Source organism: Anopheles nili, chromosome 2 (assembly GCF_943737925.1).
Source record: "Anopheles nili chromosome 2, idAnoNiliSN_F5_01, whole genome shotgun sequence".
NCBI classification, from domain to species: domain Eukaryota; kingdom Metazoa; phylum Arthropoda; class Insecta; order Diptera; family Culicidae; genus Anopheles; species Anopheles nili.
Window position 1 is genome coordinate 75,830,183 of NC_071291.1, and position 27,184 is coordinate 75,857,366.

At 48.7% G+C, this 27,184-nt stretch overlaps 7 protein-coding genes across 7 annotated transcripts in view; 2 read left to right on the plus strand and 5 right to left on the minus strand.

Annotated features, from left to right (window-relative positions):
- Positions 1–4,817: 4,817 nt before the first annotated feature.
- LOC128720949 (odorant receptor 56a) lies at positions 4,818–6,284 on the minus strand. The gene is made up of 4 exons (XM_053814651.1): positions 5,984–6,284; positions 5,158–5,921; positions 4,934–5,086; positions 4,818–4,871 (listed from the first exon to the last, which is right to left on the minus strand). The coding sequence occupies exons 1-4, from the start codon at positions 6,282–6,284 to the stop codon at positions 4,818–4,820; spliced, it is 1,272 nt and encodes a 423-aa protein (XP_053670626.1).
- Positions 6,285–6,687: 403 nt separating this feature from the next.
- LOC128720639 (quinone oxidoreductase-like protein 2) lies at positions 6,688–8,388 on the minus strand. Its single transcript, XM_053814317.1, has 3 exons — positions 8,175–8,388; positions 7,484–8,106; positions 6,688–7,405 (listed from the first exon to the last, which is right to left on the minus strand). The coding sequence occupies exons 1-3, from the start codon at positions 8,349–8,351 to the stop codon at positions 6,967–6,969; spliced, it is 1,239 nt and encodes a 412-aa protein (XP_053670292.1). The 5' UTR covers positions 8,352–8,388; the 3' UTR covers positions 6,688–6,966.
- Positions 8,389–8,660: 272 nt separating this feature from the next.
- LOC128731592 (fumarylacetoacetate hydrolase domain-containing protein 2-like) lies at positions 8,661–10,079 on the plus strand. Its single transcript, XM_053824723.1, has 4 exons — positions 8,661–8,923; positions 8,987–9,386; positions 9,457–9,788; positions 9,852–10,079. The coding sequence occupies exons 1-4, from the start codon at positions 8,808–8,810 to the stop codon at positions 10,009–10,011; spliced, it is 1,008 nt and encodes a 335-aa protein (XP_053680698.1). The 5' UTR covers positions 8,661–8,807; the 3' UTR covers positions 10,012–10,079.
- Positions 10,080–10,204: 125 nt separating this feature from the next.
- On the minus strand, positions 10,205–10,969 carry LOC128732039 (39S ribosomal protein L35, mitochondrial). Its single transcript, XM_053825201.1, has 2 exons — positions 10,874–10,969; positions 10,205–10,799 (listed from the first exon to the last, which is right to left on the minus strand). Exons 1-2 carry the CDS (start codon positions 10,896–10,898, stop codon positions 10,252–10,254), a joined length of 573 nt encoding a protein of 190 aa, XP_053681176.1. The 5' UTR covers positions 10,899–10,969; the 3' UTR covers positions 10,205–10,251.
- A 105-nt stretch (positions 10,970–11,074) lies between these two features.
- LOC128720496 (uncharacterized) lies at positions 11,075–11,591 on the plus strand. The gene is made up of 2 exons (XM_053814170.1): positions 11,075–11,207; positions 11,271–11,591. Exons 1-2 carry the CDS (start codon positions 11,111–11,113, stop codon positions 11,486–11,488), a joined length of 315 nt encoding a protein of 104 aa, XP_053670145.1. The 5' UTR covers positions 11,075–11,110; the 3' UTR covers positions 11,489–11,591.
- Positions 11,592–11,797: 206 nt separating this feature from the next.
- LOC128731769 (U1 small nuclear ribonucleoprotein A) lies at positions 11,798–12,594 on the minus strand. Its single transcript, XM_053824909.1, has one exon. The coding sequence runs from the start codon at positions 12,592–12,594 to the stop codon at positions 11,944–11,946; it is 651 nt and encodes a 216-aa protein (XP_053680884.1). The 3' UTR covers positions 11,798–11,943.
- A 238-nt stretch (positions 12,595–12,832) lies between these two features.
- The window catches only part of LOC128730171 (serine-rich adhesin for platelets-like), a 35,922-nt gene continuing 21,570 nt past the window's right edge, over positions 12,833–27,184 (minus strand). The window contains exons 3-9 of the mRNA XM_053823203.1: positions 17,656–18,562; positions 17,551–17,622; positions 16,192–17,490; positions 15,742–16,095; positions 14,469–15,278; positions 14,183–14,392; positions 12,833–14,103 (exon numbers count right to left, since the gene is read on the minus strand). Of these exons, the coding sequence (XP_053679178.1) occupies positions 14,062–14,103; positions 14,183–14,392; positions 14,469–15,278; positions 15,742–16,095; positions 16,192–17,490; positions 17,551–17,622; positions 17,656–18,562 (3,694 nt within the window). The 3' untranslated portion in view covers positions 12,833–14,061. The remainder of the gene's footprint in view (positions 14,104–14,182; positions 14,393–14,468; positions 15,279–15,741; positions 16,096–16,191; positions 17,491–17,550; positions 17,623–17,655; positions 18,563–27,184) is intronic.

Below are 27,184 nucleotides of genomic sequence, written 5' to 3' on the forward strand. Positions count from 1 at the left end.
ATTATTAGAGAGACACCGAAACGATGCTGGAATGCTTCAATGGCTGGCGATTCGCTAAGAAGCCAAGTGGCACACGATGGGCTGCGATCATAATCTGACCGACGGCTCGAGGGCGTTATCTAACGTTTGTCAACCGGCTGCCGAGGGCTCGTTATTGCGGTGTAATTGCGGCCTCACCAACCAGTCGATTGTCGAGTAAAACCAGCTCGAAAGGCCACCCAATTTAGTGCCTTCGAGGAATCCATTGTAGGTAGGCTGTAGCGTATGTTTTTTCGGACACCTAGCTCGTTTCTCAACGCGATCGCGATCCTCCGCCAGACTCGAGCAAGGTGCTAAAAGTCAATTAGACAATTTACACCTGTCCACAACCCCGTCCGGAACATGCGCCATTGCGAATTAAGCTCGTCGTTTTGTACGGCCCCCAGACACGTTTCGATCCTCGCGATTTTGGCGATTGATTAGGTGCTTACTAACGTGGGCTATGTTGACGCGACATGGCTTGAAGCGGCTCCCGGATTTCGTCGGTGGCGGTCAATTCGGTAGCGCGGTTGCTTCGGGTGGTTTTAGTCGCCCGGGGTGTGTGAGATTGTGTTTTTTTCTTCCAACCTTTTTACCCCTTTTTTGGAGCAAATGGGTGTCGATCGAGTCGGCAAGATTATTTTCGATGTTCACAGCTCGTTTGGCGGGCACCCGCCCGAGGGTGGACCGACTGAAACGCTGTTCACATGGCTAATGTTATTGTAATGTGTGTTGGCCTTGGCAAACAGGGCCAAAGAGCGAGTCAAGATGCCGCAAGGAGGCCACTGTGGGTAAGAAAAAAGTCTATTTTCATTGGATGTCCTTAGGAAAGGCGTGATCATTTGGCTTTGATTTCGGCAACGATGATCGGGCAAACGCAATGAACCCTCAAATACATTTATTTGACGAAGTATGAACTATCAGCTTGCTTATCGTCAGTTTCTTAAATACTGCTGCGATGAATTGGAAAATTCACCCTCTGAAAGCTATCCAGCCAAACAAAAGCGTACTTACGAAGGTGAAAACCCCATAGCTAACCTCGGTGGCGACGTTCATGTTTATGGCATGTAAAACATTGAGGCCATTTATGTTCCTTTTCTACTCCCTCCTTTTCTCCGCACCTCGAAGAACACATACAGATTTCAGATCCCTGCAAAAGCAGGCAATTACGCGATTTTGTTCCACCATTTCTTCTCCATTAAAAAGCGATCACATTCAATGTCGGCAAACCATTTATGGCATACAACGGGGAACACATTTCTCTCGACAATCGGCCGGATCTGACCCCTCGTTTGAGCCATGCTCTGCGGTCGAATTGAAAAGATTGAAATATTAAACCGCGTGTTAAATCATCTCCTACTATGCCGCTGGACACCCGCGGGCCAAAACAATCGCCTCCATTCGAACGTTTCCATTTCGTATTCGTTTTCTCGGAAGTAGGACCAGACAACCGCCAGTCGCAATCCCACGGGGACACCTCCTTCGACGGCATGGCTTTTCAGGGCATTCGGTAGCCCAACCCTCGAAATTGTACCCTTATGTCCGGCCGAGTACACGACGATTTATTTTCGCTTGTTTCGCACGAGCAAAAATATGCACACGCCCTACGTCTCGAACACCTCCCTGTATGTGTGTCCTTGCTCCAGTTACCTTCGAGGGCACGCATTCCTTGCGTTTCGCACCAAGCTGAATCAAGCCAGTATGGTCCAGAAGGGTTAATTTATCAGTGTAAAATTATTTTCGATACACGCACCCACTTTTCCGCCAGTCTTAACCGCCCTACAAATTCTTGTGGCTCCTACGAGCGGTGGAAATTGGACAGGAATCAATTGCGTAATTTGACACGGCCAACGCCCGCACCGACGGTTTCCATTCCCGTTGCGCACAAGGGCGTAGCAGGACGCAGTCTGTCTTAATTTTAACTCAAACCCTTTCTTGGACGGCGTATGACTGTCTTTCGGCTCATTCCATGGTTCCTTTTGGGGCTTGTTCTCGCCGTCTCGGGTGCATTTCCCAGTAGGCGCTGTGCTGGCAGAATTACATCGCCCGTTACATCTGTTGCTACGCCAGGCAAGACGAAGGAGCAACAGATAATCGAAATAAAATCCTTCAAGAAAATTGATCTAGATAGCATGGAAACAGCGTGTACTAGCAAGACACCCAACCCTCATGTGGTACGATACGATTGCTTGTTGCAGATTTAGACATACTGCATTCAATTTGAGAGTAGTTAACTTTTATTTTTAATGCCTTTTAACATACGTGATGCTGTGAAAAATATGTGTAATGTTATGTATGTTATGTTATGTAAATATGTAAAATATGTTTTCTATATCTCTATATTTTTTTAAACAGTTTTTATGTTCTGAATTTATAGGAGTTCATCAGTTAGAACATTTTCAAGACTTCACAAATCAGGAGCAATTGTTATGTAAAGAAACACTAGAGAATCTGTACATTGATCTATCAAACTCAATGCCAATCCATAAATCATTTCCAATTTCTTAACACTAATGTCGGTTGTTATTTTAAGCAAGTGGAATATTGTTCAACAAAAAACATGTGCAGATGAACTCGACCACATCAGCTAGACACCGTTATCGAGAGAAGATCAGTACGGCCCATTCTGATATCGCATTATTCACCGTCATGGACCGTGTGTCCCTCCGCTGGGACCGATCAACCGATGGATAGTGCCACGAAACAAAACCGACATAAATCAGCCGCTTTCCCATAAACACCGGCTCGCGCCTTGTTTGTTTTTCACTCCCATCCAGGCCCAATGGCGGCGCTTTAATTCCGCGAGCATCACACCATCCATCATCATCATCGTCCACCCGCGCTGCAAGGGTTAATGGGGCCGGTGCAATGGTGCAGTTTTGCAAACGATCAAGATCGAGTCGGATCGATCGCTAGATCGAGATCCGACCCGCCACCGCCTGACAGTGACCTCATAAATCACGATCTCGAGCGCGATCTCGTGCGATCTCTGTCTCACTTATCCGCTGGCCTGGCGAAGGACGAGGCACAAGAAATGGGCCACCCTTGGTGGGGAAGGGGCAGCGGTTCGCATAATTGCCCACTCCTCCACGTACCGTCAAGCGGCCCTCGAAGTTTGTTTCATCTAGCCGAAAGACACGCGCTGGCTGAGTGTGGGCCTGGATCGGACACGGCACGAGAAAAAGCCTCTTGATTCAATTCCCTTCCGCCAGAGCGAGCCGACTTGACTGAAGGGGTGCTTTTTCCCAAGCGAGCAAACCCAATTTCACCCATCATAAGCACGCAGACCTCACGCTGGTTGCGCGGCCGAAACCGAAACCGTTCAGTATCGGTGGCACGGGGCAGCCTAATTCGATTACATATTCGGTTATCAAATAGCGCGAAAGGGAAATAAAGGAGGCCGGTGGGCATACGTGCTGGCATCTTCACATCGCGCCGATGTAATCGGTCAATTTGACGGCTCTTTTAGCATGCTCATCGCCGGCATTAGGAGGCCTTTTTCTATTGGATTCGATTCCGAGCGGCACTCGATTAGGAGATGATTAATCGGTTAATGAACGAGCCATCACGTGATCCAACGAGGCGATCGCATTCAAGCGAGAGAGCCCTTCAAACGTGGCTAATCATATTTCACCGCTGGAGCTTCGGTTTTAGGTGGCCGAAGAAGGAGTAACGAAATTGATTAAGAAACCAAATCAATCCACTTAACGATGACACTTGCCTTTTTTATAGCGCATTGTCCTAATTCCAGGCACTAATCCGCATTAGAAAAAAAAACAAGCGGGAAAAAGAGAGCAATCTTTTGCGCCACAAAAACCCACCGTTCGAACCGATCGCGATTTTCGCACGACCTCGTGCTGTTGGCCGTTGCGTACGTGCACGCATTGCAGAACGGCGCGAAATGGTGCGCGAGCCACGCCTTGCACGTTACGCGTGCCCTTCACTCGGAAAAGGAACGGAAAACACACACGCGTGCACGTACGAGTGTCTGCCCACCGCCAGTCCAACTGCTGCACCTGCGGCCTCGCACTGCACCGCACTCGCAGACTGGCCCTGGGCCGCCTAATGGGCTCGATGGGATCAAAAATTGCACCGATTTGATCTAATGAAAACATAAATCAAATCCACCGCACCAATCTGGCTACCGGCGGTTTCACCGAGTGGCCACGGCCACTCCGGGAGAAGCTGCCGGGAGCTTTGTGCGACTGTCACACGGAGCTAATGAGCCGATCGTACTGGAGCTTTACGAAGAAGTTGAAGAAAAAACATCCCACAAGGCGCGCGTGATCGCGGTTCGATCGGTGTTTCGTCCATACTGGGGCAGTGACTTTCACGCCACTGCCAACCAGTGCATTGGGGTGAAACTCGTATAGAGTGTGCAGATTTTCGCGTTTATCCGCCCAACGGATTTGGCGCAGTTTGAGATTTTTTTTTGATTTCCTAACCCACATCTAACCATTCTATTAGGTCTCGTTTTCGAAATATGGCGATTTATTGCGTTCAGCTGCTATCAAACTCTGCGTCATTTGAATGCGTATGAATCTTGACCTAGTCTGCTTCGCTGTGAACGAGTTTCGCGCTGTTATCTTTAAGTGTTTTCTCTAATCCTCGAGATTTGTGTACGATCTTGTTACGTATTTTAGTTTGATGGCGAGTGCCTCTGGCGCCGTGCGATTTTCCAGATTTTTTATGGTGAAAGTTAACTGATGGTGATAATTTTGGGTTGCAGATCGTAAATGGCGATATACATTCAGCAAGGTAGTGCATATCCTATACTACCTTCTCCATCGTCAGATCCTCTAATCGGTCAATTGTTTCAGAATCGTGAAATAACTGTACGACGCTCGAAGAATCTACAAAAATAAAAAAACTGCAATCAATAACATTTAAATACCTTCAGGGAAAGTTTGATTACAGCCAAGAACGTGTCCAACGACATTGAGATGAAAAAGGCTTGCATTTTAACCGGTCGGTTGCTGTACAGGATGAAGATTTGTAGCATCCTGTTCGTGCCGCGATCGTACCGGTACCAGTCGCTTTTGTATGCTGACATCGACAGTTGATCAGCCTAGAAATGCATCCGATCACTATAGCTAACTATAGCTTTGTTGTACCTAAAATTCATCCCTCGATACTCACGCAAACGTGAATCTCGTTCGCGTGCCAGTAGTATAAAAACAAGATGGCGGTCATCGTCGTAATGTAGCAGATATCTATGAACACCTGCACCAAGGATGTGGTCATCGACGCCTCGAACAGTAGTGCACACAGTAGCACGGAGAATACAACAAAGTCCAGTAAAACCGCGGCCCTTGTGAGCTGCTCGAGCTCTCGGATGTACGCTACCAGACTCGACTGGCGCTTGATGCAATCAATGATAATTCGACGTCTTTCGGCATTGTCCACGTGCTCGTTGGAGTCCTTTTCTGGGGCCGTTTTGTGATACCGTTCCAGGCAGGATAAACGGTGGTTTAGGACACAGAACTCCGTGCGGCCATAGATCATGAGGGTGACCATAAACATGTGCCAGGAGGGTACGATCAGCTGGCCCACGTACATGATGTACAACTGGATCAGGTAGATCTCCAGAAAGTGGTTATCCTTCCCATCTGGGGCCGGATACCACGAGCGAAGAATGGGCATCGGATGTATTGGCGTTCCAGTTCGATTCGATTCTAGCTGCTCATGCACATCGTTGTCCTGAGGACTGTCGTAAATGAAGAACTGCACCAACGCGTAAACGCACATCGTATTGGCCGTGATCAATGCGCAGCTCCAAAACACAACCGTCAGGCGCTTGAGGTAGCGCAGATTGCCACTCAAGATCTGCTGTTCGTCCTTCCAGTCGTCTTTGATGATTCGCTGGATGCCCACGTGGGCCACTTGGATGATGTTATTGAATCCTGGAAGAACGAAACTCGGATCACCTTCTTTCTTAGCGCACTGTTGCAAAAATAGAACTCACGTGCCCGATGAAAGTAGAAGAAGATTATCCGAAAGATTGTAGTGGTGAACAGCAGCGTGGTGGCCGCATTTGCCGTCATGTCTGACACGTGACCCCAAACCTGCCATAAATCAACGTACTGCGTGCAGTTGAACAGGACCATGGACACCGTAAACACCGTACCACGAAAGCAATGCAGTTTCTTGTGCGATTGTGAGTCGTACAGCAGCAACCCATAGTACCTCAAACCGAGCAAAGTTCGTTCCAACAACGGATTCTTGAAGACTTCATCCGGAAGGATCCATTCTTCCTTAAGCTCCATCTTGCGGAATGGTTTGTGAGGCTCCATTAGCGGCTCGTTCCTTTTATAAGCCCATTGTGTTTGTTTGTTTGTTGGTGGACAACTAATTTGAACTATAATCGCGACATAATTGCTCACGATGCTTAGGCAATTATAATTTCCTCTACTACGACCCCAAGCGGATTAATAATGTAGGCTCGGAAACGGACAGATGTTCTGTTGGGAGACTTCAGTCGCATTGGAAATTCGATTGAAGGTATGTTAATATTCTATGTGAACGGATGAATATCGTTCTCAAACATTTTTGTTTCTTTCACTATCTACTAGCTAGTGGAAATCAAAACAACTAACTTTCATTGTATGCCATATTTTATTCTATAACAGAACAGCGCATTGTGGTAGTTTTTTTTCATTCCATGTACAATGGCAAAATCTTCAAACTAAATGTGAAACGGAGAAGTCCTAGTATAAATTATAAGTACAAAATGAAGCTGAATATAAAGCTGTCCCATCACAGAAATGCTAAATTAAATGGATGCCATTTTCACATTGAGGTGCAAATGCGTGTTAATATGAAACAATACAACGGTATAATGCATGCAAAATTGTATAATAATAACGATGTAAATGGTGCATTTCTCTGCAAAGTCGTGATCGATCTAACACGACCTGCACGGTAGAGAAATGCTCAGTCATTCGATATTTAATCTTTTGATTTCTTTTTATCTTTCGCTTCGCTGACTTTCTCTTTCGGCTTCTCTTTGCCATCAGGACACTCGTCTTCATCCAGGCATTGAACATCGATCAGCACCTTCCCAGTGCATTGTTTCTGCTGAACGAATTCAATGGCCTGTTGAATTTTGGCCAGCGGGAACACTTTGCTGATATGGCCCGCTATCATACCTTCGGCACGCATCTCTATCGTGTCGGATATCATCTGCCGGTAGGTATCCACGTCGGGATTCTCGTATAGATCGAAATGGCGAACGTTTTTCAACAGCTCGGCCTTGGCTTCTGCTTCCTCTGGTTTTTCGGCCTTATCTTTCCGCTTCGGACGATCGAACTCAGGCACTTCGGTGAGGAATTTCGATGCGTTGTAAAACGGATCTACGGAGATGAGTTGCCCAGTGGTTGGCTCAACGCTTTGTAAGTGTACATAAAAAAAGAAACAAAATGTTACAGGTGTGCTGCGATTATCAAACTAAGCTAGAATATCTTACAAGTCAACGAGCATATGCAGCAGTCCTTTTCCCACGGCATCGTACGCCACCTTCGCCTTTTTGTCGCCCATCGCGTCCTGAATGTTCTTGTATAACTTGGTGAAGTTATTCTTGGTCATGCTGACGACCTTGTGGGCCCCTTTTGCACGAACCAAATCTGAACTGCTCTCTGTATCGCACACAGCGATTACTTTGGCCTTGTAGACGCTGACGGCCAAGTCGATCGCTGCCAGACCCATACCAGCCGGACCCGCGGTGATCAGGATCAGATCATTCTCTTTGAGATTGCAGTGCAACGCAAACGTGAGCAGAGCCGTGCCATGCCCGTATGGTAGCACGGCCATTTCACGCAACGGTACCGACTGGGGCACCGTCCAGACATCCCGATTTTTTACCACCGCTTCTGATATTAGTCCTCCCTTCGGATCTTGCAGGTCATTCATCACAACCACACGATCACCGCGGTTGAAATGATGTGGGTTATCCTTGCCAATTTCGACGATTTCTCCGGAAAACTCATGCCCGGGTATGAACGGTAGAGGCACGTTAAGTTCTGCATGCTTTCCGGTAATGATTTTTACGTCGGTTGAATTCAGACTACAGTAATGTACCTTTACTCGAACCTGTAACAAAAACGGCGTGAATTAGTGTTAACATGCTTCAAAATTAAAACGAACTACGCCTTGATTACCTCATCGTTTTTGAGTTTTTCAACCTTTTTCACCGTTTCCAGCGCGATGGGTTTACCGGCTTCCCGCAGAACAGCAGCCCGATGAGCCCACCGGCTTGGGCATTGGCTACCGGATACGGTACTCCATGAACTGTCGCATAGAACGGTCACAAACCTAGAGGATATCGTTCTAAACATTTTCCAGTGAGCTCCCTGCGATTTTACGCACTTTTGGCACCATGAATGACCACAGCAACTGCAACAACACGGTGACAGCAACGAAATTGCGTAAATGTTGCCTCTGACATCCGCAGCTATGTTTGACAGCACGCAACATAAACATCGCTGTCGTTGTATGCGTGATTTTAGGGGTTTGTTTTGATTGGGTAATCATCCCCTAGCCCAGGAGCATAAATTTGAATTTATTTTTCTTCCCGTAAGCATCCCTGTCCGGTTGGCATATTTCATCCCTCTCTTTTATTACATTGAGATTGTCAGCGAAACCACATGACCGAATTTGAATGGGACATCTCTCGCATATTCTCTCCACTTTGCAGATAAGCCACTACCGGCAATAATTATCAATTCTCCATTTGCCCACTTGACCCGGTGCGTGTGCGCGTGCAAGCCGCTTTTGGAAAGTCTCCCGCGACGATGACGATCGCCAGCATAGCGCTACGGGGTGGTAACACCAGTTTGCGGCTGTCAAGCGCCATTACTACTGCTTTCGGTAGCAAGTCTTCCAATTGGACGAACATTTCCTCACAAAGGTATCCTTTCCTAAAGTGTAATATCTTTTGTTTGTTCTTCTGACACGTGTATAAACATTCTAGATCCTTCTCCCAATCCGTTCCGAAAGCAATGCGTTTCGTTCAGTTTCGTTCGACGGTTACTGGGGGTAAGCAGCGGCTGGGAGTGTTATCGGAAGATGGCACGCGTGTGTCCGATATTTCCGACCGATATGAAGGTGACCTGATAACGTTCATCCGCTCCGGTGCATCGGTTGACGAGGTGAAGGCTCTGGCGTCTAAAGCTAGTGCCGTTGCGGTGGATTCCGTTGAACTGCTGGCACCCGTGACCAATCCGCAAAAGATCTTGTGCGTTGGATTGAACTACAGCGGCCATTGTGAAGAGCAAAACAAGCCAATTCCGAAGGAACCGATGTTTTTCAGCAAATACGCGACGACTATCGTTGGCCCGCATGATAATGTTATCGCACACAGCATTACCGACGTATGCAGAAGCAGATCGGATCGCAATGGATGTCCCCAGTTATGAACTATCTGATTTTCCTTAATTGCAGCAAATTGATTGGGAAGTTGAATTGGCCGTAATCATTGGCAAGCAAGCGAAGAGCGTCACTAAGGCGAACGCAATGGACTATGTCTTCGGATATACAGTTGCGCAGGACATTTCCGCGCGCGACTGGCAGAAGCTGCGCAACGGAGGGCAGTTTTTGATCGGAAAATCAATGGACACCTTCTGCCCGCTAGGACCTGCCGCAGTGCACAAGTCGCTAGTGAAGGATCCCCACCAACTGGCGATCAAGTGCAGCGTGAATGGCGTAGAAAAGCAGAACGGAAGCACGAGTGAGCTAATTTTCCGCATTGACGACATTATTGAACGGGTCACACAGTGAGTAAATGATATTTTGTGTAGTCTACTATAACTAAAACACACTGGATTATTCTTCCATAGATCCATCACGCTTCTTCCGGGGGATGTGATCCTGACGGGTACTCCAGCTGGGGTCGGTATGCACCGAAAACCGGCGGAATTCCTCAAACCAGGTGACGTGATCGACAGCGAGATTGAAGGTGTCGGAAAAATCAAAAACAAGGTCGTTGCTGACTCTTAAAAAAGATCGACCCACGCGCCATACAAACTTACGGGTTTAGGGATTTCATTTGAGTGCAATAAAATGTTCGTACAATCGATTTGCCAACCACGTTTTCTCGGACCACGTGGTCGATTTGAAACAACTCTGTGATGGAAATGTGAAAATTGGAACTGTACGTGTTTTGTAAGACCAAACAATTTTTCCTGGAGAATTAATTTTAATGATCAAACTAAACCACGAAATACTTTACAACCAATCTCACTTCAATGGCTTTCTTCTGGTATACACAAACTCCTCCCTGGTGTGATAGGGTGCATATGGATCATCAATGTAGTACCTAGGACGTTTCCAGTACTTCGTAACCATTTTGTCTAGCAGAGTGGCCTGCGTTCCATTTACGAGTACATGTTGGCGAAGGCGGCGCTTGCGGTTCCCTTTTTTGCGCCACAGCTTCTTGTGACGTCCGGATATGGTGCGAATCCAACCTCCCCAGTGGAGTCGTTTGAACCGTTTGACTACCGCTTTCACAGTCTTCCTTTTGCCTTTTCGCAAAGAAAACTTAATCACTGTTCGACTCGGTTGGGTCTGCAGAGTTGGGATGCTTTGCAAGGAATCAAGCAGCCGAAGGGATGCGGTGGGCTTAGGTACGCTGCATCCATTCGTTTTTGCAATGACGGTGCGAAGTGAAGAACCCTCGTTGCATCGCAGGAAGCTAGAAAAACTGCGTCCCGCCAACGGTACCACTGCCGCAGGCACGGATGGGAGACGACTAACAATCGTACGGGCCTGAACCGCTTGGCGTATAGCTGATAGAATAATAAACAGGAATTGCATGAAAACGACCGATCACACCCTCAAAAATCGCAACACAAGCTCTCACCTGTTAATGCTATACCGCGGATCATTTTCCTGTAAATAAAATGCAAGCTGTTTGGTGCAAATCTCCCAAGGAGATGGTACTTCAAAACATTACAAATTCACGTAAGACCGGGTGGTTTTTACAGTTCTTTTCACCCACTTTGACAGCTGTCATTTGTTACTATAGCAGCACATGCCTTGTTTATTTTCGTTTCATCGCCAAAGTACTTCGTTTCTCACGTTTTCAACTTGTAGAAACATGGCTCAGGGGAAATTGAAAGTAAAATCAAAAGCTCCTCCCAACGTAAAGAAAGCAGCCAGCAAGAAAAAGGGAACAGCATTCAACAAGCGCAAAAGTAAGTCTTGCCTTGAAATATACTCGTATCAGCGTACATTATATGCATATGCACTTTCACTAGATGCGCCGATCCAATCAAAAAAGCATAAGTTTGAGGAAGCTCACAAACTTAAGCAGGTTATTACCAGGACAGTGAACAAGAAGAACGAAGAGGAAATGCGCAAGATCGTATACGAAGGACAGACTAACCTCAGCCAGGCGCAACTTGCCGTTCAGGAACATCATCGAAAGCAAGCACAAAATACATCAGCTTCAGAGGCTGGTTCTTCAAAGGGGTAATGGAATATACAAAAACGCATGGTGGTTAAGTAAGTGAGCTGTTTATTGATATGCTTTGTTGTATATTGATCGATGTATGATAAGAAATAAATGATCTATACGAAGATTACTCAAACTTACCATTCTGTCGTCAGGAACGTATCGACCAAAATTTTGATTGAAAAGAACCTAAAATGAAGACTAACTATCCCACACCCGTGTCAACATGTACAATATCTACGAACTGCATGGCAAAATGCTAATTGAAACACCAAGAGAATTATTTTTATATACTAAGCAATCACCAAACCGACAATACCATGATAGCGGGAGTGCAATGCTTAATGCATGGTTTATTGATTCAGTTCGATTAAAATGGTACATTAAAAAATTTACCTGTGGCAGCATCGGTGCTCCGATGATCCACTGGCGAGAGAGAGCAGGTATCCTAAAAACGGATAGCGCTCGAAATGCATCTACTTCTTCGCAAAAGAGATTTTCATCGCGTGCGTTGGAGTGATCTTGAATCCTTGGAGGGCTTCCCGAGCAGCACCGCTCTGCAGCTCGGAGGCAAACTCGACGAATGCGATATCGTGCCGATTCGGTACCAATCGCACTTCTTTGAAGCCCGGGAATTGATTGAACAACATCGACAGCATCATTTCATTCGTTTCCTCTGGCAGATTGGTCAGGAACAGGATCTGATTTGGCGGTTGCTCGGCAGTGGCCGAGTTATTGGTCGCTCCCACCTCACCGGCGTTCTTCGCTTTTTTCGCCTTCTTATCCTCCGTCTGTATCGGTTTTGGTTGTTTGACGCGTTTCGGGCGCTCCTGGAAGGTTCCCTTCAGCTTTGCAATCATGTCGCTGTCGCTTTTGGAGTAGTTGATGCGCATCGGTTTGTCGTAGAACGGAAATCCTTGCATCGTTCTCATCGCGTTTGTTGAGCTTGATATCTCCTTGAAGATAATGAACGCCTGGCCTCGCATTTTCAACGTTTTGTATGCGACGATATCCAGGATCTGGCCGAACTGCGAGAAGATAGCATATAACGACTTCTTCAGCTCCTCCTTGTTGATCTTTTCGTTCAAATTATTGATATAGATCGTGTGGTTGGGTCGGATATCCATATTAAATGTAAAATGGATAACTATTTCACTAAAATACAGAAATTTTCCGTAAACTGTCGCAGCCCCGCCGGGAAAAAGACGCTAAGCAAGTATTGCTTCGTTCACGTGCTGTCATGGCTGACGTTCCTTGAGCTTCAACATGACACGTGTTTAATTGTACATGTTGGATACTTGAAAATGGCACTGAGTGAAATGAAAAAAGAACAACGAATTACGATTGAATGTAACTTTAGTGCTTTATTTGGCTTTCTCGTTTTGTTTTATCTACCGTTCGACAACGTTTCAAATCCGATCATTAGAGTCGCTATAGCGATTCCGCTCTCGATCGCTCTCTTCCCTATAGCTAGACAGTTACAAAATTCCTTTTCTCTAATGTTTGAATAAGGTTACTGAATAACATGTACGACTACTGGTTTGCATGTAATGCTTGTATAATATGCTGATATTCCACACACTAAATGGGTTAATTTGTTACGCGTTTAGAAGCAAAGTAATGCTTCAAAGTTCTTTTCATGTTTCGAATAAATTATCGTCGTTTGATGATCCATTTTCACATTATCAACGGTTATATCAACGGCACCTGCGACGTCTTTCACATTACACTCATATCCATGGGAAGTTAAACAAAACAGCTTAAACTGTGGCTCTGTTCGATCAGTGTTTATAATTCTCTATCGTTCTTCTTTTCATAGTTTACATACAATGCTCTATGATTATGAGCGTCTTCTGTCTATTTTACAACACAATTTGTTTAGTTTCACGGGATGTAAAAACCGTCCAATTTTCCGATTCCACTAGCATCATGCGTTTGTTTTAGTAATAATATGTAAGTAAAACCCACAGTTCCAGCCATGAGTAGGTAATCACGTGGAAACCGTGGAAAATGCGTCCCTTCCTAATTTGAAAGTATCACATTATAATATTCACGTTCCCTCGGAACGAGTCTGGTAATCTTTAGGAAAACTTCCATTCCTTGTTTCATATTCCTTTCATCCGGTGGCACGTGTTGGCGTAAGCTTGTTGTAAGATTCTATGTACATCGTGCCGTGCCAAAAGAGAGAGAAAGAGGGGTGTTACATACTCAAGACAAAAAGCAATGTAATCCGGCTTACGAGCCTAAATATACAGCTTCAAACGCATTCAAATCCCTACTACTTTAGAATCCAATATCAGGTGTCCTAAGTAAAACCTCTACCTGCGGTCGGCTGCCTACAGTGATTAGTGTCTCGATTGTTCCCCTGTGTTTGATAAACGATTTTAATATTCACTTTTTTTCTAACGCGAATAGTGTGAACCATGTAAAAATTACTGTTGCATATGCATAATAGGTGGCATTTTTTACGTAATGTATGTACACTATGTATTACTTTCAAACTGTGCTTGGTTGAACATCAACTAGGCAGCAAACTTTTAAGCTTAGTAAGAAATGATAAATTTTTCACGTCGAGCTGGCGCTAAGCGATCGTTTCAACCATTACAAGTCTCCGAATGATCGTCCCACGCATTGACCTAGGAACAAAAGAATATCATGTTATTTAATTGCAAGTTATCTACGCTCCTCTTCGTGCACTTTATCTTCCTGACTTACCTGGCAATTTCGGCTACAGTACCACTGGTTGCCACAGCCCGCACACACAAATTTGGCCTCCATCTTCTTACAACCCTGGCATTGTGGCACTTCGTTCTCGTTGATTTCGGCCCCACGCCGCTTACCGTGCAGCGAGCCAGCATCCCGCTGGCTCAAATCGTCTCCTTCGTCGATTACCAACCGATCGACACTGTCGTCCGCTTCATCGTCCTGCAGAAAACGAGACGGAAAAATATTAGCGATATCGCAGGAATGCCAAGCTGTTTAGGCCTATCCCGATACTTACAAGGTTGAGATAGGATTCCGCCTTGTACATGTGTTGCTCACGGAGCCGCTGCAATTGTTGCTGCTGATGCTGCTGTTGCTGTTGGGCGAGCAGAGTTTGCTGGAAGTTCGATCCAACGACGGGAGTGATCGAAATTTCGTTGGTATTCTTCGACAGATTCAAACCACCACTGGCCACGCTGTTCGTCTGGAGGTTGGCAAGTGCCCCAGACGTCACAGTTGCGGAGGACTGCGAATTCATGCGCTCTGATCCAGTAAGCAGACGGGCCAACGTTGGCGAGAAGTTGTTCAAATTGCCCACAGCGGCGGCTGCCGCTGCTGCAGCACTTCCAGGACGAGAAGCCGACTTGGTTAGAATGCCGTGGAGTAGCGAGTTGCTGCTGCTGTTCACCGCGCTCAGGTTGGCACCAGTGAGCGATCCATTGCCGTGCGAGGATCCGCCAAGGATGTCCGAGTGTGCGGTCGAGTTCATCACTGGGTGCAGCGTTACCTCCGGCAGGGAGGCCTTCGACAGAAGCGATGATTGCTGCTGGTGGAGTCCCGTGGATGGGTGCTGTTGCGGAGACTGCTGCGGGGACGAGATGGTGTTAGTGGCGCTCGAAGCAGACACACTAGACGCAAGGGCGGAGCCGGCTAGCAGTTGCAAGTTCGACAGCAAATTCTGGTCATTCTGGCTCATCTTGGCAAACTGGGCTAGCACGTCTTTTAAGAACTGCTGCTGGTTATTATTGGTCGCACCGGACGCGGAAACCAGCGACGAGAGTAGATTCGAATTGCTCTGGCTCGAGTCGTTACTGGACGGGCGCGAGTTCTGTGGAAGGGGCGGCGAAGAAGTAATCGCGGAAAGGATAAGACAACGACCGAATCTCTTATGGATTAAGGAAAGGAAAAGTGCATTCGCATAAAGGAAGGAAACTTCATTGAACAAAACCACACCATGGTTAATATGTGCGACACGACATGCCGAAATTGATAAAATAATTTTGTTTGATGTTTTTATGAGGGAGTAAGTATTAATCGTTCGAAGAGGGGATTAGTACATCTGTCCGGCGTTCATGAATTGCACTAGGTAATCAATTTTAAAAGTGCGCCCATATTAGATACCAGTTTGCCAAAGATGAGTCAAAGTAATGCCGTTCGTCGTTTGCGGAGTCGATAAATTTTGTTTACACGCGCACAATCAACACTTGTAACAGTGCGCTATCCAATTATGAAATTTGCTAATGCTTCCACCAGTGTCGATGATAAGAAGAAGTATTAAGTCCTTTACATACCTCAGCAGCAGCTAACAATTCCGAGATGCGATTGGCTACACTGTCCGTTGAGCTAGGTCGAGTGTTGGCCATCGACGGTGATTTTCCGCCAGATAGGGCTGTAAGGCTGATAGCACCACCATCCCCAAAAGATGATGTGGTCAACCCGCCATTGTTGCTGATACCACCGACGTTCTTTAGCCGCCTTCCACGACGCGGAACATTCTCGGGATGCTTTTGCCGGTAGTCCGCTATAATACTGCTCACATCCTTACGCATTCCCTGTCGACCGATTTGAAGTTGTTGCTGCTGGTGGTGGTGGCTGTTGCCGGTCGAGTTGGATGCACTGGGACTATGGTGCCCATTCAACAGTGCCTGCGATGTAATACCAGCAAGGAGGTTAGTATTGGCGCTCAGAACTGTGCCCAACGCAGCTTGCAGCTGCGCCGGAAAGCTACCATCTGAACCTACCGTCGTGGAACCGCCAGCACCGCCCGACCCTGTCAGCCCGGCAGACATGGCTAGGTTGTTCAGGATCTGCTGGTGATTGCTTAGGATCGGTTTGGGCAGAATCTGCCGCTGGATCTGAGCCGCGACTGACTTCTCTCTCGCCACCTCGGCCGAATTCATGTTGGCGCGCGCATGCAGGATCATGCTGGTCGTGTTCGGCAACGGAACCATCGTGACGGCGTTGTTGCTGCTGTTGAACTGCGACACGAAGCTGTTGGCATCCTTCGCATTTGTACTCCGCTTACTGCTACTGCTTACGTTAGTGTGGCTGTGGCCGGCGCCGCTATTGCTGCTGCTGCGCCGATTAGAGATCAGGGAGTGCGGATAGTTGCTGCCAGACTTGCCGCCAGCGGTGCCATTTGCGGTGGTTTGACTATTCGACGCATTATGACCATGGTAGTTCATCGGGTTGGTGACGGATGCCGGCCGTATCTCGACCTCTGGTGGCGGAGTTGGCGGCCGTGGACCGACCGAGCACGACCGTCCACTTTGCTGGTGGTGCTGACTACTCAGGTTAGACGAATCAAGGTGGCTGAACACCGACACCTCACCCAATTGGGTATCCATAATACCGATCACATGCTTCCGACGGTTTAACCGCAACAGAATCTCCTCCTTCACCTTCTTCAGGTGCAATAGATTGTTCCACTTCAACTCCGTTTCGCGGATCATATCGTTTAGCGACTGAATTTCCTTCACCAATCCGTCGGTGTGGTTCTGGATTTCGTCCACCGAGGTGTTCTGCGTGGTCTCGATGTATTCGTTCACGACCCGATCGTGCGATTGATAGTTGGCGTCTACTTCCAGCTTAAGCTTCTTCGCCGGTTCTACCGGCTCTTCTGGTTCAGCTTCAGCTTGTACGTTTGTCGCACCTTCGTTAGCGTCCTCCATCACGGAACGTTTTCGCTTTCGGTTTACAGTGCTCGGTATAGCATCTTCCGATCGTCCCGGCTTTTGAGCCGACATTACGTTACTGGCACTTTCAGTGGACTTCTGTTTAGAGAGGTTCTGAGCTCCGGAATCGGCCGACACGTCAGTGATCGCTTCTGGTTCGTCGAGTTCTCGCTTTACCGGGAGTGTAGAAGCATTGTCCGCTTGTTCTCCTTCTGGGCGCTTTCGCTGCACCTTCTTCTGATCGATAACGGGTGTGGAAGTGAATATGCCGTTGTCTTGGATACTTAGACCCCCATCTCCTGTCGTTCCGGCAGTCATTGTGGAGGATCGTTGATTGGTTTTATCCTGGGAGTTCCCATTCTGTTCCTCTGCAGACGGAACAGCCGTGGTAACAGTTGTTGTCAAGGCATCAATTTCCATGTGCACTTGTTCTTCTTTCGACTGATCACAAGAGGACGTTAAGTCGATGGCACCTTCTTCAGCTTTAACATTCTTGCTCTTCGTTACCTCCACGACTGGGATAGCCTCAGCCGACGAGATGTTATTTGTGATCGTTTCTTCAACGTCCATCTGGAATGTTAGATCCTCGTTGAAATCATTCTTCCCATCATCGCCTTCGCTACCATTCTGCTCCATGAAGTCGTCAATACCGGCCATCACATCATCCGGCGTGGGCTCTGGAATATTCGTCGGAGATGGGCTCGACTGCTTCTCCGTGGTCGAGGCAACGTCTGTCTCCGGTTTCAGGCAAGTTTCGCTTTGTGTAACAACAGGTGTTTGCTGCGGCTGTTGAAGTTCTGCTGTTTTTGAAGGAGCGACAGAAGGAGAAACATCAGCTACGTCTTCAGCTGATGACATCTCCCTTGGAGCCTCACTAGCTTTGGTTGCTTCGTTAGTGCCCTCCTCATTGCTGGGCTTTTGCTCGACTGGTTCCGTACTCGCGGAACTATTTACCGTCGGCGTGGTCGCGGTGATTGATTTCTTCGACGAGGTAGAGGACGACGCTAGCACTGACACGGCATCGTCACTCGAGTCGGCAATCTTCTCCGACACCTCTACTGCCGTCGCCGTAGGCATTTCGTCGACGTTTACGCTCGATGTCGTGCTCGAAATGGCGCTTGAAGATTTCTCAATCGACTCAGCCGATGAACTGCTGAAAGGCGACGCTCGTACTTCCGAGTCTCCCTTCTCGGACTCAGTATCTTTGGCTGTGCTTAGACTCTCGGAGGAACTAGTCGAGACGCACGATTTGTTGTCTAATTCCTCCGCTTTGATTGACGTTGGTGGTAGCTTGTGGATTGTGAGCGGCACGTCCAGCTCCTTTGGCGATGTGAAGATGGGTATTAAGTTAGTCGGTAGATTGACGATTTTTGTATCCGAACACACCATAAGCGCATCGCCGCTGTCTTCCATAACGTGCATGCTTCTCTTGTTTAATCTTTAAAAAAATAAGTAAATGAAAAAGAAACAATGATTAGTACGCATGAGAGTTAATGCTTAGATGCTGTCATGTAAGGCCTTCCATTTCCGTACACAACACTAAAATATTCTTCCAGTTGACCGACACGCGGCATCATCGCTCAGATACGTATGCAAATACTCCTTTTTAGCCGATCAGCAGCTTTCAATTAGTAGTTTGCTTACAATGAAACCCAATCACCACCGACAGGCGCGGCCCGGGCTTTGATCTTCCCTGCGTCGTGGACATCCAGCAGTCCAAGGAGAGTCTCCTTAAGGCGACGGCGATCGTAACTAACGTGGTGATTGGCGGATTGCAGCGACGATGCAACTGCACACAGAAATTCCGCCCCGATCCACACCAGAACAAGGACAATTTGATTAACATAAAAACGCATTCACAGCATGTGGCTTCATCTGTCCTCTTCTGGACTGAGGAGTGGTGATCGCTGTTAGATTGGTGGCAGGCACTAGCGAGAGGAGAAACAGCCTACCGGAGAATAGTGCATCCGCGTGGGAAACTAGCAACCGCGAAGGCTATCCCGTGTCTTTTGCTGGATCGGTGGAGCACCCTTTGACCTCCATTCTCCCTCCTCTCATGACACCGGCTATACAGCTGAAAAAGTGCCACTCTATCGCATCAGCCAGTCGCGATCGGTTAGGGCTTACATCACACAGTACCTTCACGTGGTAGCAACCCGGCTCGTGGCGGATTGACCTTCGACTGCCGTCGTCAACACAGTCGTTTGGCGCTCACGAGGGAATAACTCAGGTTCGAAGCCAAAAACCCCTTTAAAAAATCTCGACGTTCTTACGTCGGAAAACCGGGCAAAAGAGCGTGCACATGTACACCGCCCTCTGACATACTTTCTGGAATGATCGCGCTCGCAACTTCGCGCAGCTCGATCTTCCACTTTACTGGCTGCCTGTCTGGAGGGTGCGCGCTCTCCAAACGGCATCGTCTATTTGTGGAGCCAATAAAACCCCATCCGCGTTTCCCTCTGACCTCGATCGGTGTACCGTGGCGTCCGTTCTAAGCCACGTTCTATGCACCACGGGCCAAGAACGAAGACCTGCACCTCCATGCTCCGTACCAGTAGTTCGATCTCGCTCTCGGGTGGCTTGCGGGCAGGCGCAACCGGTCCGGTGTTGTCGCCGTGTGTGGTTTCCTCGAGGTCACGTGGTACAGCTGCGCTCTTACGCCTTTCCTCTCCGCACCGTGGTGCAATGGAGGAGGCGATCAATCGCAACCTTGAAGGGCATTTTTTCCACCTTCTTTCCTATCGGAACGCACCACCCTCCCCGACAGATCGCCATCCACCAGCGAGCGATGCTCGTTTGATATGGTCTCGAGCATATTATCGCGTTTGCTCGTAATCGAAACAAATCGTTGGCCTTTTAAATGCAAACATTCGGGAGCCCGTCCAGAACGACCTGCACTGTTTGAGAGAAAAGCGAGTTTTGAAATCGAATTTAATGAAAGATCGGTCTCTAACGTCAACACCCCCAAAAGGTGCACGCTGGATGCAAACTGCAGGTTCGGAACCATTCACCGGTCCCATAGCCACGAAGGTCCCGGAGCTCTCGCTCAAGGGCCCGGCGCGCCAATTGAAGCGTACTCCCAAGAACGGGCATTCGATTAGACAGGTTGGTTGCGGCTGAAGGCGATCGTATTTCCAACCGTGGTTGTCCCTGGACCCCCGGGCCTGCACTAACCAGTGACCATGGCAGCGTGCATGCCCATAAACTCGAGCCTACAATGGTCAGGAAAGAGGAGGGAAGGGCAAAGGGAGGCCACCCTCTCCTACCACACCACTGCAGGGCCTCGAGACGAGCGTCCTCCGGTGCACAGATCGGAAGACAAGCTTCCGATGCGATGAAGTCACGCGTCGACAGATTTTCTCCGCCATCGCCAGTGGCGCGCCGTTAGTACGTGGCATTTGTGTCGCGATGGCGCGACGTTAGTATGCTGCTGCACCGATGCTGCTGCTGTTGCTGCTGCACACACAGAAGTACTGGTCGCTGCCTGGGGCACCTGGGCCGTAGCCTCGACATAGAGCCAACCGATCTAAGCACCACGGCGAAGGCTATCGAGTAAGCGGCACCGAAGAGGTGTTCACCGCGGGCCGGGAGCTGGAGAAGTTTTGCGATCGGCTGTAATTGTTACACTGCCTGCTGTTCCGATGGCCGATCTACATGAGCAGCGTAATTGGTGTGGCATTTGCGCTAATTGCGCGGCAAGCGCAGCGAGATCAATTGTCTGCTATTCGCTTAGCGAATGCTTTTCGTTTCGCGTTGACTGGAGAATTTCCATCGAGGAAATTCCAATCGAAAGGAAAACCTATTCGGCACGAGACAAAACGACGCGCGCACGACGAGCTTCATTTTCACGATGTCCACTTGAGCAAAAGAAGATTCTCTTTCCGGAGTGTGGCTGATAAGAAACTTTGTAAACACTGGGCGCGACTGTGAGACACCGCGCAACGTGAAGCACCTTTAAACAAAGACATTTCTTCATCTGAGAGGCCACACAGCGCGAGTTCTTACCGACGCCGATGTTTTGAAGATTGGCGCACGTATACCACGATAAGACACGTCTTATTGGACTTCGATTAGAAATTGAAGTCTTCTGCAATAGCCGAGCGGCTTTTCGACTGCTCGTGGAAATTAAAAAAAACTCTTTCAAGGCTTTTGACTGGGACGCCCTTTTGCACAATGAGTTCTTCAGCAATGCGCTACTAGCTCGAAGCACATGAAGGTATCATCATCGCCATTCACAATGACCTCAATGATGGCACACGGCGAAAGCTTCGCATAGCCCGAAAGCCGGCAATGCTTTTGCCGGTGCCTCTTCCGTCAGACGGACCAAAAGAACATGGTGGTCGACCTGCTGCGTCAACCTTCACCAGAGCCAAAGGCAAATCGTTCGTATGTCAGCACAAAAGCCTCCACCAGGCCACCATCTCACGCCCCATGTCAAGGTTTCGCGCATAAACCCACAAAATCAAGCAACCACGCAGCATTTGCCCGTACGGAGGGTCTGTCTCTCTCGCTGCCAATGCCACTGTTGGCTGGCTTGTTCAAACAGCTCTAGCTGCAATGGAGGGAACGGTTTTGTGCGATCGAAAACGCAACTCGATCGAAGGTGATGATCTTTTCTCTTCGTTCAACGGCAAACTCAAAACGCGGTTTGCCAATTCTAAACACAATCCATTGTACTCAATGGTGCTGAAACGACATTGAGTAAAGGTCCTCGCCAGTTGGTTCATGAACGCATCATGCATCTCTCCGGCTGATCATAAACAAACTCTCGATCGATATCGATAAACCCTTGTTCGGTGTTGTGCAGCGGTGAAGACGACTCATGCCAAAAGAAGATAAAAACGGGAACGAGGTCTACAACGATGGTTGATGCACCACCTGGGCGAGCTGTTTGCGTGGGACAGTTCTGCAGTGCGCGCTCGACACCAACGGCAAATAAAACCAGCCGTTCGTTTTAGGCCTTTCTGAATTTTGAGCCTTCTGACACACCGGTAGAAAGTGCTTGGCGATGATCCTCCTCAACCGCCTCCAAGCAACAGGGAGACGATTGCGAACGGTCAAGGATCACCTTGAACAGTGCTCGGCCGACGGAAGCCGTCTCAAGGATGAGCGAACATGCGCGGCCCACTTTTCTTTCCTCCCGCCATGTCGACCCCGTTGCAGCACTTGAACCGGGGCTACCGAAAAGGCCTTAGAAGAGACGAGGTGACCGACACCGCAGGTCAGTGGTAGTCTCCTCCACCCCCAAAAGAGGGTTCCCCGCGATGGAGATCTCAGCACACCGACCGAGATTTGACCTTATCGATCAACCAAACCTCAGTAGCATAGACGATGGCGATGGAGCGGGACCATTCTACCAATTCACAAGCACCCACGCGTTCATACTCGACCCTCAGGCCCTTCTGCATGGATTGAACACCCACTCCGACGAACCACGGTGGGCTTCAAGTGGTTCATTGAACGGTTCACACCACCGACTAGCTGTCCGTCAAACGGTTTGAGGGTTCGCTCGCACACTCGCATGCAGACTGGCGGCCTGCACTCGTTCACATATGCAGCACCGCGGGGGTGGGCATAGAACGAAGGGTGGAAAGGGCCTTGCCGTGGTTGGCCTTAATTTGGCTTTGATTGGTGGAAGGTCGACACTTTCCGGCCAACCGGTTGCCACGCTGTTGCTGGGTCAGTCGGTAACCGGACGGGGTCACGGTGCTGTCGGCCGGAGAATGGCCGCTACCCATGGACAGGCGGCTGCACTTGCACGCTCTTTCTGTCTCATTCTCTCTCAGCCATTTTCTTTTTGCTTTCTGCATTCTCGCTCACATACCCACACACACGCCTAACGAAAGGAAGGCCGGCCAAAGAATTGGCAAACAATTGTGTCACATGAGGTGAGGGTTTTATTTTCAACGTAACAAAATCGTCTGCGCTGCTGGTTTGGATGTGAGGCACTGTTGACCGGCAGCATAGTATTCTATTTCCGGTGCCAAAGCACCCAGGTGCCATGCCAGCAACCGGGGGTTACTGTGAAAGTGGAGCAAAAGTTTACCGGACCGCATGGTCGATCGATGCGGAGTGTTCTCTTTGCGCGTGAAATATTCAGCCCAAAACCCACTCGTCGTCTCGAGTAAGGATAACGCTCGTTGGCATCGATCACGGTTCTATCGGGGCCCTTCATTGTAAATTAAGATCAGCTGAGGCCGGATCGGGTACCCCACGCATAAGTACGAGAAACTGGCACAATGCACTCGAGTTGAACTTTCCATTCGGGAGCGTGATTGACCGCCCCGAGCCAATAGTGCATTTCATTATGTAACCCAAGCACCGGAAAGAGAAGGAAAATGAAAGGAGAATGGAACTTCAAAAGGGAGAGGGAGCTGTGCTTCAAAACTAGAACGCACAGAGAGCCTTTTTGGTGTATGTTTGACGTTGAACTAGCCTTATAGAGGGAGCTTAAAATAAATTACATACAGCACAAGGCCACAGATCACAGTGCACATGCTTTGCGAGCACGGATAAACCTTCCGATAATCTTTTGCTGAAGATCGCATCGAACCAATCGCGTATTAGAAGCAATAAATTGGCATTTGATAATCCCTTGCGTTGGATGGAAATGTTTTTTTATCAACCCTCATCGAACGCCACGCTCACCCAACGCGGTTCATCAATTATTTATGACCACGCGACCCCATTCTGTAAGCTAATTCTATTCCACCCAACCGTGCAATGCTTCCGATCACATTTAACACTCCACGTCCGCGAGATGGATGCACTCGGGATGCCATGGAGTGCGCAAGTGGTAATTAAATTTTATACCTTTTCGACAACTGGTTTGCTGTAACATTCGCTCAACGCGCCACCCCTCGGTGAATTGAGTAAGGTTGTCTTCTTTGTGCCATCTCCGGCGACATTTGTATCTTTTAAAACCACTCCCGAACCCCCCGGCGCCACTCGCCGTGCCACGTGTCCGCTCAAACACCATGCGTCTCCATCGAACCGGATCGCGCACGTGTTTGGGGACACTCTTGCATGGCGCGGACTTGACAACTTGCTTGTGGTGGCGACTTGGGATGTGTGCTTCATAACCTTGAATGCATTACGCCTATTACCCAACTGCAGCTGTATCGCGAGATGCAAACCACGACGACGTGCTGCCAGGCCGGATGGGGTATTTTTGAGAAATAAATGTTCGTCCATCTTGCTGGCATACCGACGGGCACCACAGGTAGCTGGTAGATGAGCGTAACACTAGAGGAAGGGTTATTTTTAATCAAACCAACTAGTAACATACCTCTTAAGCAGCTGACTCGCTCTCAGTTGAAACAGTTTGCATTGAATTTTAACAACCTCGCAATTTATCTTCCGCAACCCGTTTGTGCTCGTTGTTTTGCTGGGATTTTTTTCTGCCCCGCATTGGCTTTGCGTGATAATAGAAATGCAACAAACGGAACAAAAAAAACGCTCGACTTGGCACCAGCAGGCACGAGATACTCGATTGACCACTACTGGCGATCGCGTGTACTAAAACCCGCACCGTGGTGCTCTAAGGGGGAGGGGGATAAGGTGTTGCGGAGAGGAATACAGAACTCGTTCTAACCATTTGCAATAACGATAATGCATTCTTCACGAGGAAAGAACACGCTCCCTTGGATAGGGGTTGAGCGGCGGGAGGCGCATCTTGTGTGACTCGAGGCTACTCGGTGGGGGTCTCCGTTTGCTAGTGGTAGTAGTGTCTCCCTCACCACCGCGGGAGTTGCGGTTCGAATGAAGGAAGAAGAAAAAAACGCACCCCACACTCCAGGAAAAATCTACCCATGGAGTGGGAGGGATGATATCGAGTTAAGATAAAAACCGCACACCAAGGGCAGCAGAACAGGGTGGCACGAGAAAGAAGCACGAGAAGGGTGGATCTTGCCTTTCGCTAGAGAAAATAAGAAAAAAAGCGAAAATCACACCTCCAAGGCCATTCGCCAGAGATCTACATGGTACGATCAAACCCCCCGATTGGAAGGTGGGTTGAAGGGCGCGGAAAAAGAAGGAAGGGCGCAGTTCTAAGATTTCCTCCGAATGATGATGGCCCCGTACCGGTCGCCCAGAGGGTGGCGAAGGTCAGAAAGCTCATCCGCGCTGCTGTTTACGGGCTTCGCGGAAGGGTTCGTCCGAGATCGCGTCAGGTGATCGGCGGTTACATAAAAGCGGACCGGAGGTTCGAGCCGGAACTCAACCCTTCGTGGTTGGTTTGCGAAGGTTGCCCTTCTCCCTTCTGCGCTCGATGCACAACACATACACACCTTGTAGCCCCTTTCGGTGCAAACAACTGCACACTAGAGGTTGGAAAATGATCGCGAAAAAACGGGTGTCGATCGTCTGGCCGGCTGGAAAAGGCAATCGCGAAAGCGAGCAGTGGGCCGCGTGCCACGTTTAGGCGTGCGTCGAACGGTGGCTGCATCTAAAACGCCACCACGTCAAGGGTGCACATTAGAATGTGCTTATGGGCTGGCTGACTTAATGCAAGCCGTGGACCAAACGCGTGCACGAGAAGGAACAAATCGAAAATAAACCATCGATCCGATGATCAGTCGATCAAGGATGGGTTCTTCGCGCGACACGTGCACAATGCGATTGAATAATGCATCAATTTGCATTCCCGCCATTGAACGCGTGACAAAGGTGCGTGTGGCATCTTCCAAATGCTGGGCGTAGGGCCTAAAAAGGGACTACTACCCCCTTTAGTGGTTGGAGCGTGTTCAAAGAACGTTCTCTCCTCCGATCCTCGTGTCCGGGATGGATGTTTTTTTGTTCTCATCATCATGCGCTTCCCACAAAGGGCTGGCTGCTGCGCGCAGAGAACGCAATTCCGCGCAATTTCCCGCGCGGTTCGCCCCACCAGGACCACCATTGTTTTCGCAATGCAGTTCCCTCGTGTTAGGGCTGTTATCAGCGTTAGAAGATCGGACGCAATCAACCCCGGGTTCGGACTTAGCCGGATTAGCCGCGGAATGGCGATGAGCTGGGAGGAATCGCGCGTTTGAAATGGTTTAATCGGTCTTGCCCCCGAGTGCCCGTGTAACGAGCGCCATCTTGCCATTGATCTTCTGGCTGGAACCGTGTAAGCTATGGGAGTGAGAATTAAAGAACACACAGAAAAAAAAACGCATGCACAATCCAACTTGCACGCGTTCACGCGGCTCGCGATGGATCGTGAGAATTTCCGTAGCCCAGAGCATCTGCGCAACACGCGGAACACGCGTAAATGTACCGGGAGGTGGGCGCCATGGGCAGGCATTAGCATTTTCGTGCGAGATGCTGCAACGCCTCGGGTGAGAGTTTTGATAGGGAAATTACCCGGAACGAGCTGATTGGCCTCCTCCCTTTTTTGCCATGGATTGGCGATTAATTGAACGAAATAATAAGCGAGCACGCGAAAGGACGGCCCAACGCTGCGATGGGTGCGATCATTATCACGACTAGCAGCGCGAGATGAACCGATTTTTACCCGTTTGCGGGTCCGAAGGTCCGAAGATCATACTCTAATTGTGCACCTCGAACCTTCCGCAAGGTGCAATAAGGAAGCGCATCGATTACCAGCTAGACAATAAAACCTGAAAACGTGAACATTCGGCGTTTGTGTCCAGCTGGACGTATGACGCAAGTCCCCAGAGAAGACAATGATTGTCACAAGCCCTTAAGCAATCGCTTTGTTGGATCGACGTTACCAAGCAATCACTCGACAGCTAAGACGCAAAACGCCCATTATTATCGCCATTTTACGATCCTTAGTGCAGTAGGTTCGCTACGGAGTCGAAGGTAATTTTGTGCCGCACATAAAAACTCACCCTTTCTGACTGAGAAAATCCCACCTTAAATCCACCGAGCGTGTTGTTTGCAACGCTTCGTGTTCCGGGAGCACACACGCCTCCACATTCTGCACGCCGGTCAGAAGTGAGTCAGAAGGCACGCCACGATGGTCAGATCATCCCTTCTCGTGAAAAAAGGGATGACCTAAGCGTTTCGAAAGCGATAAATAACTTCATCGGTTCCGATACCGGGCCTTTCCGGAGTT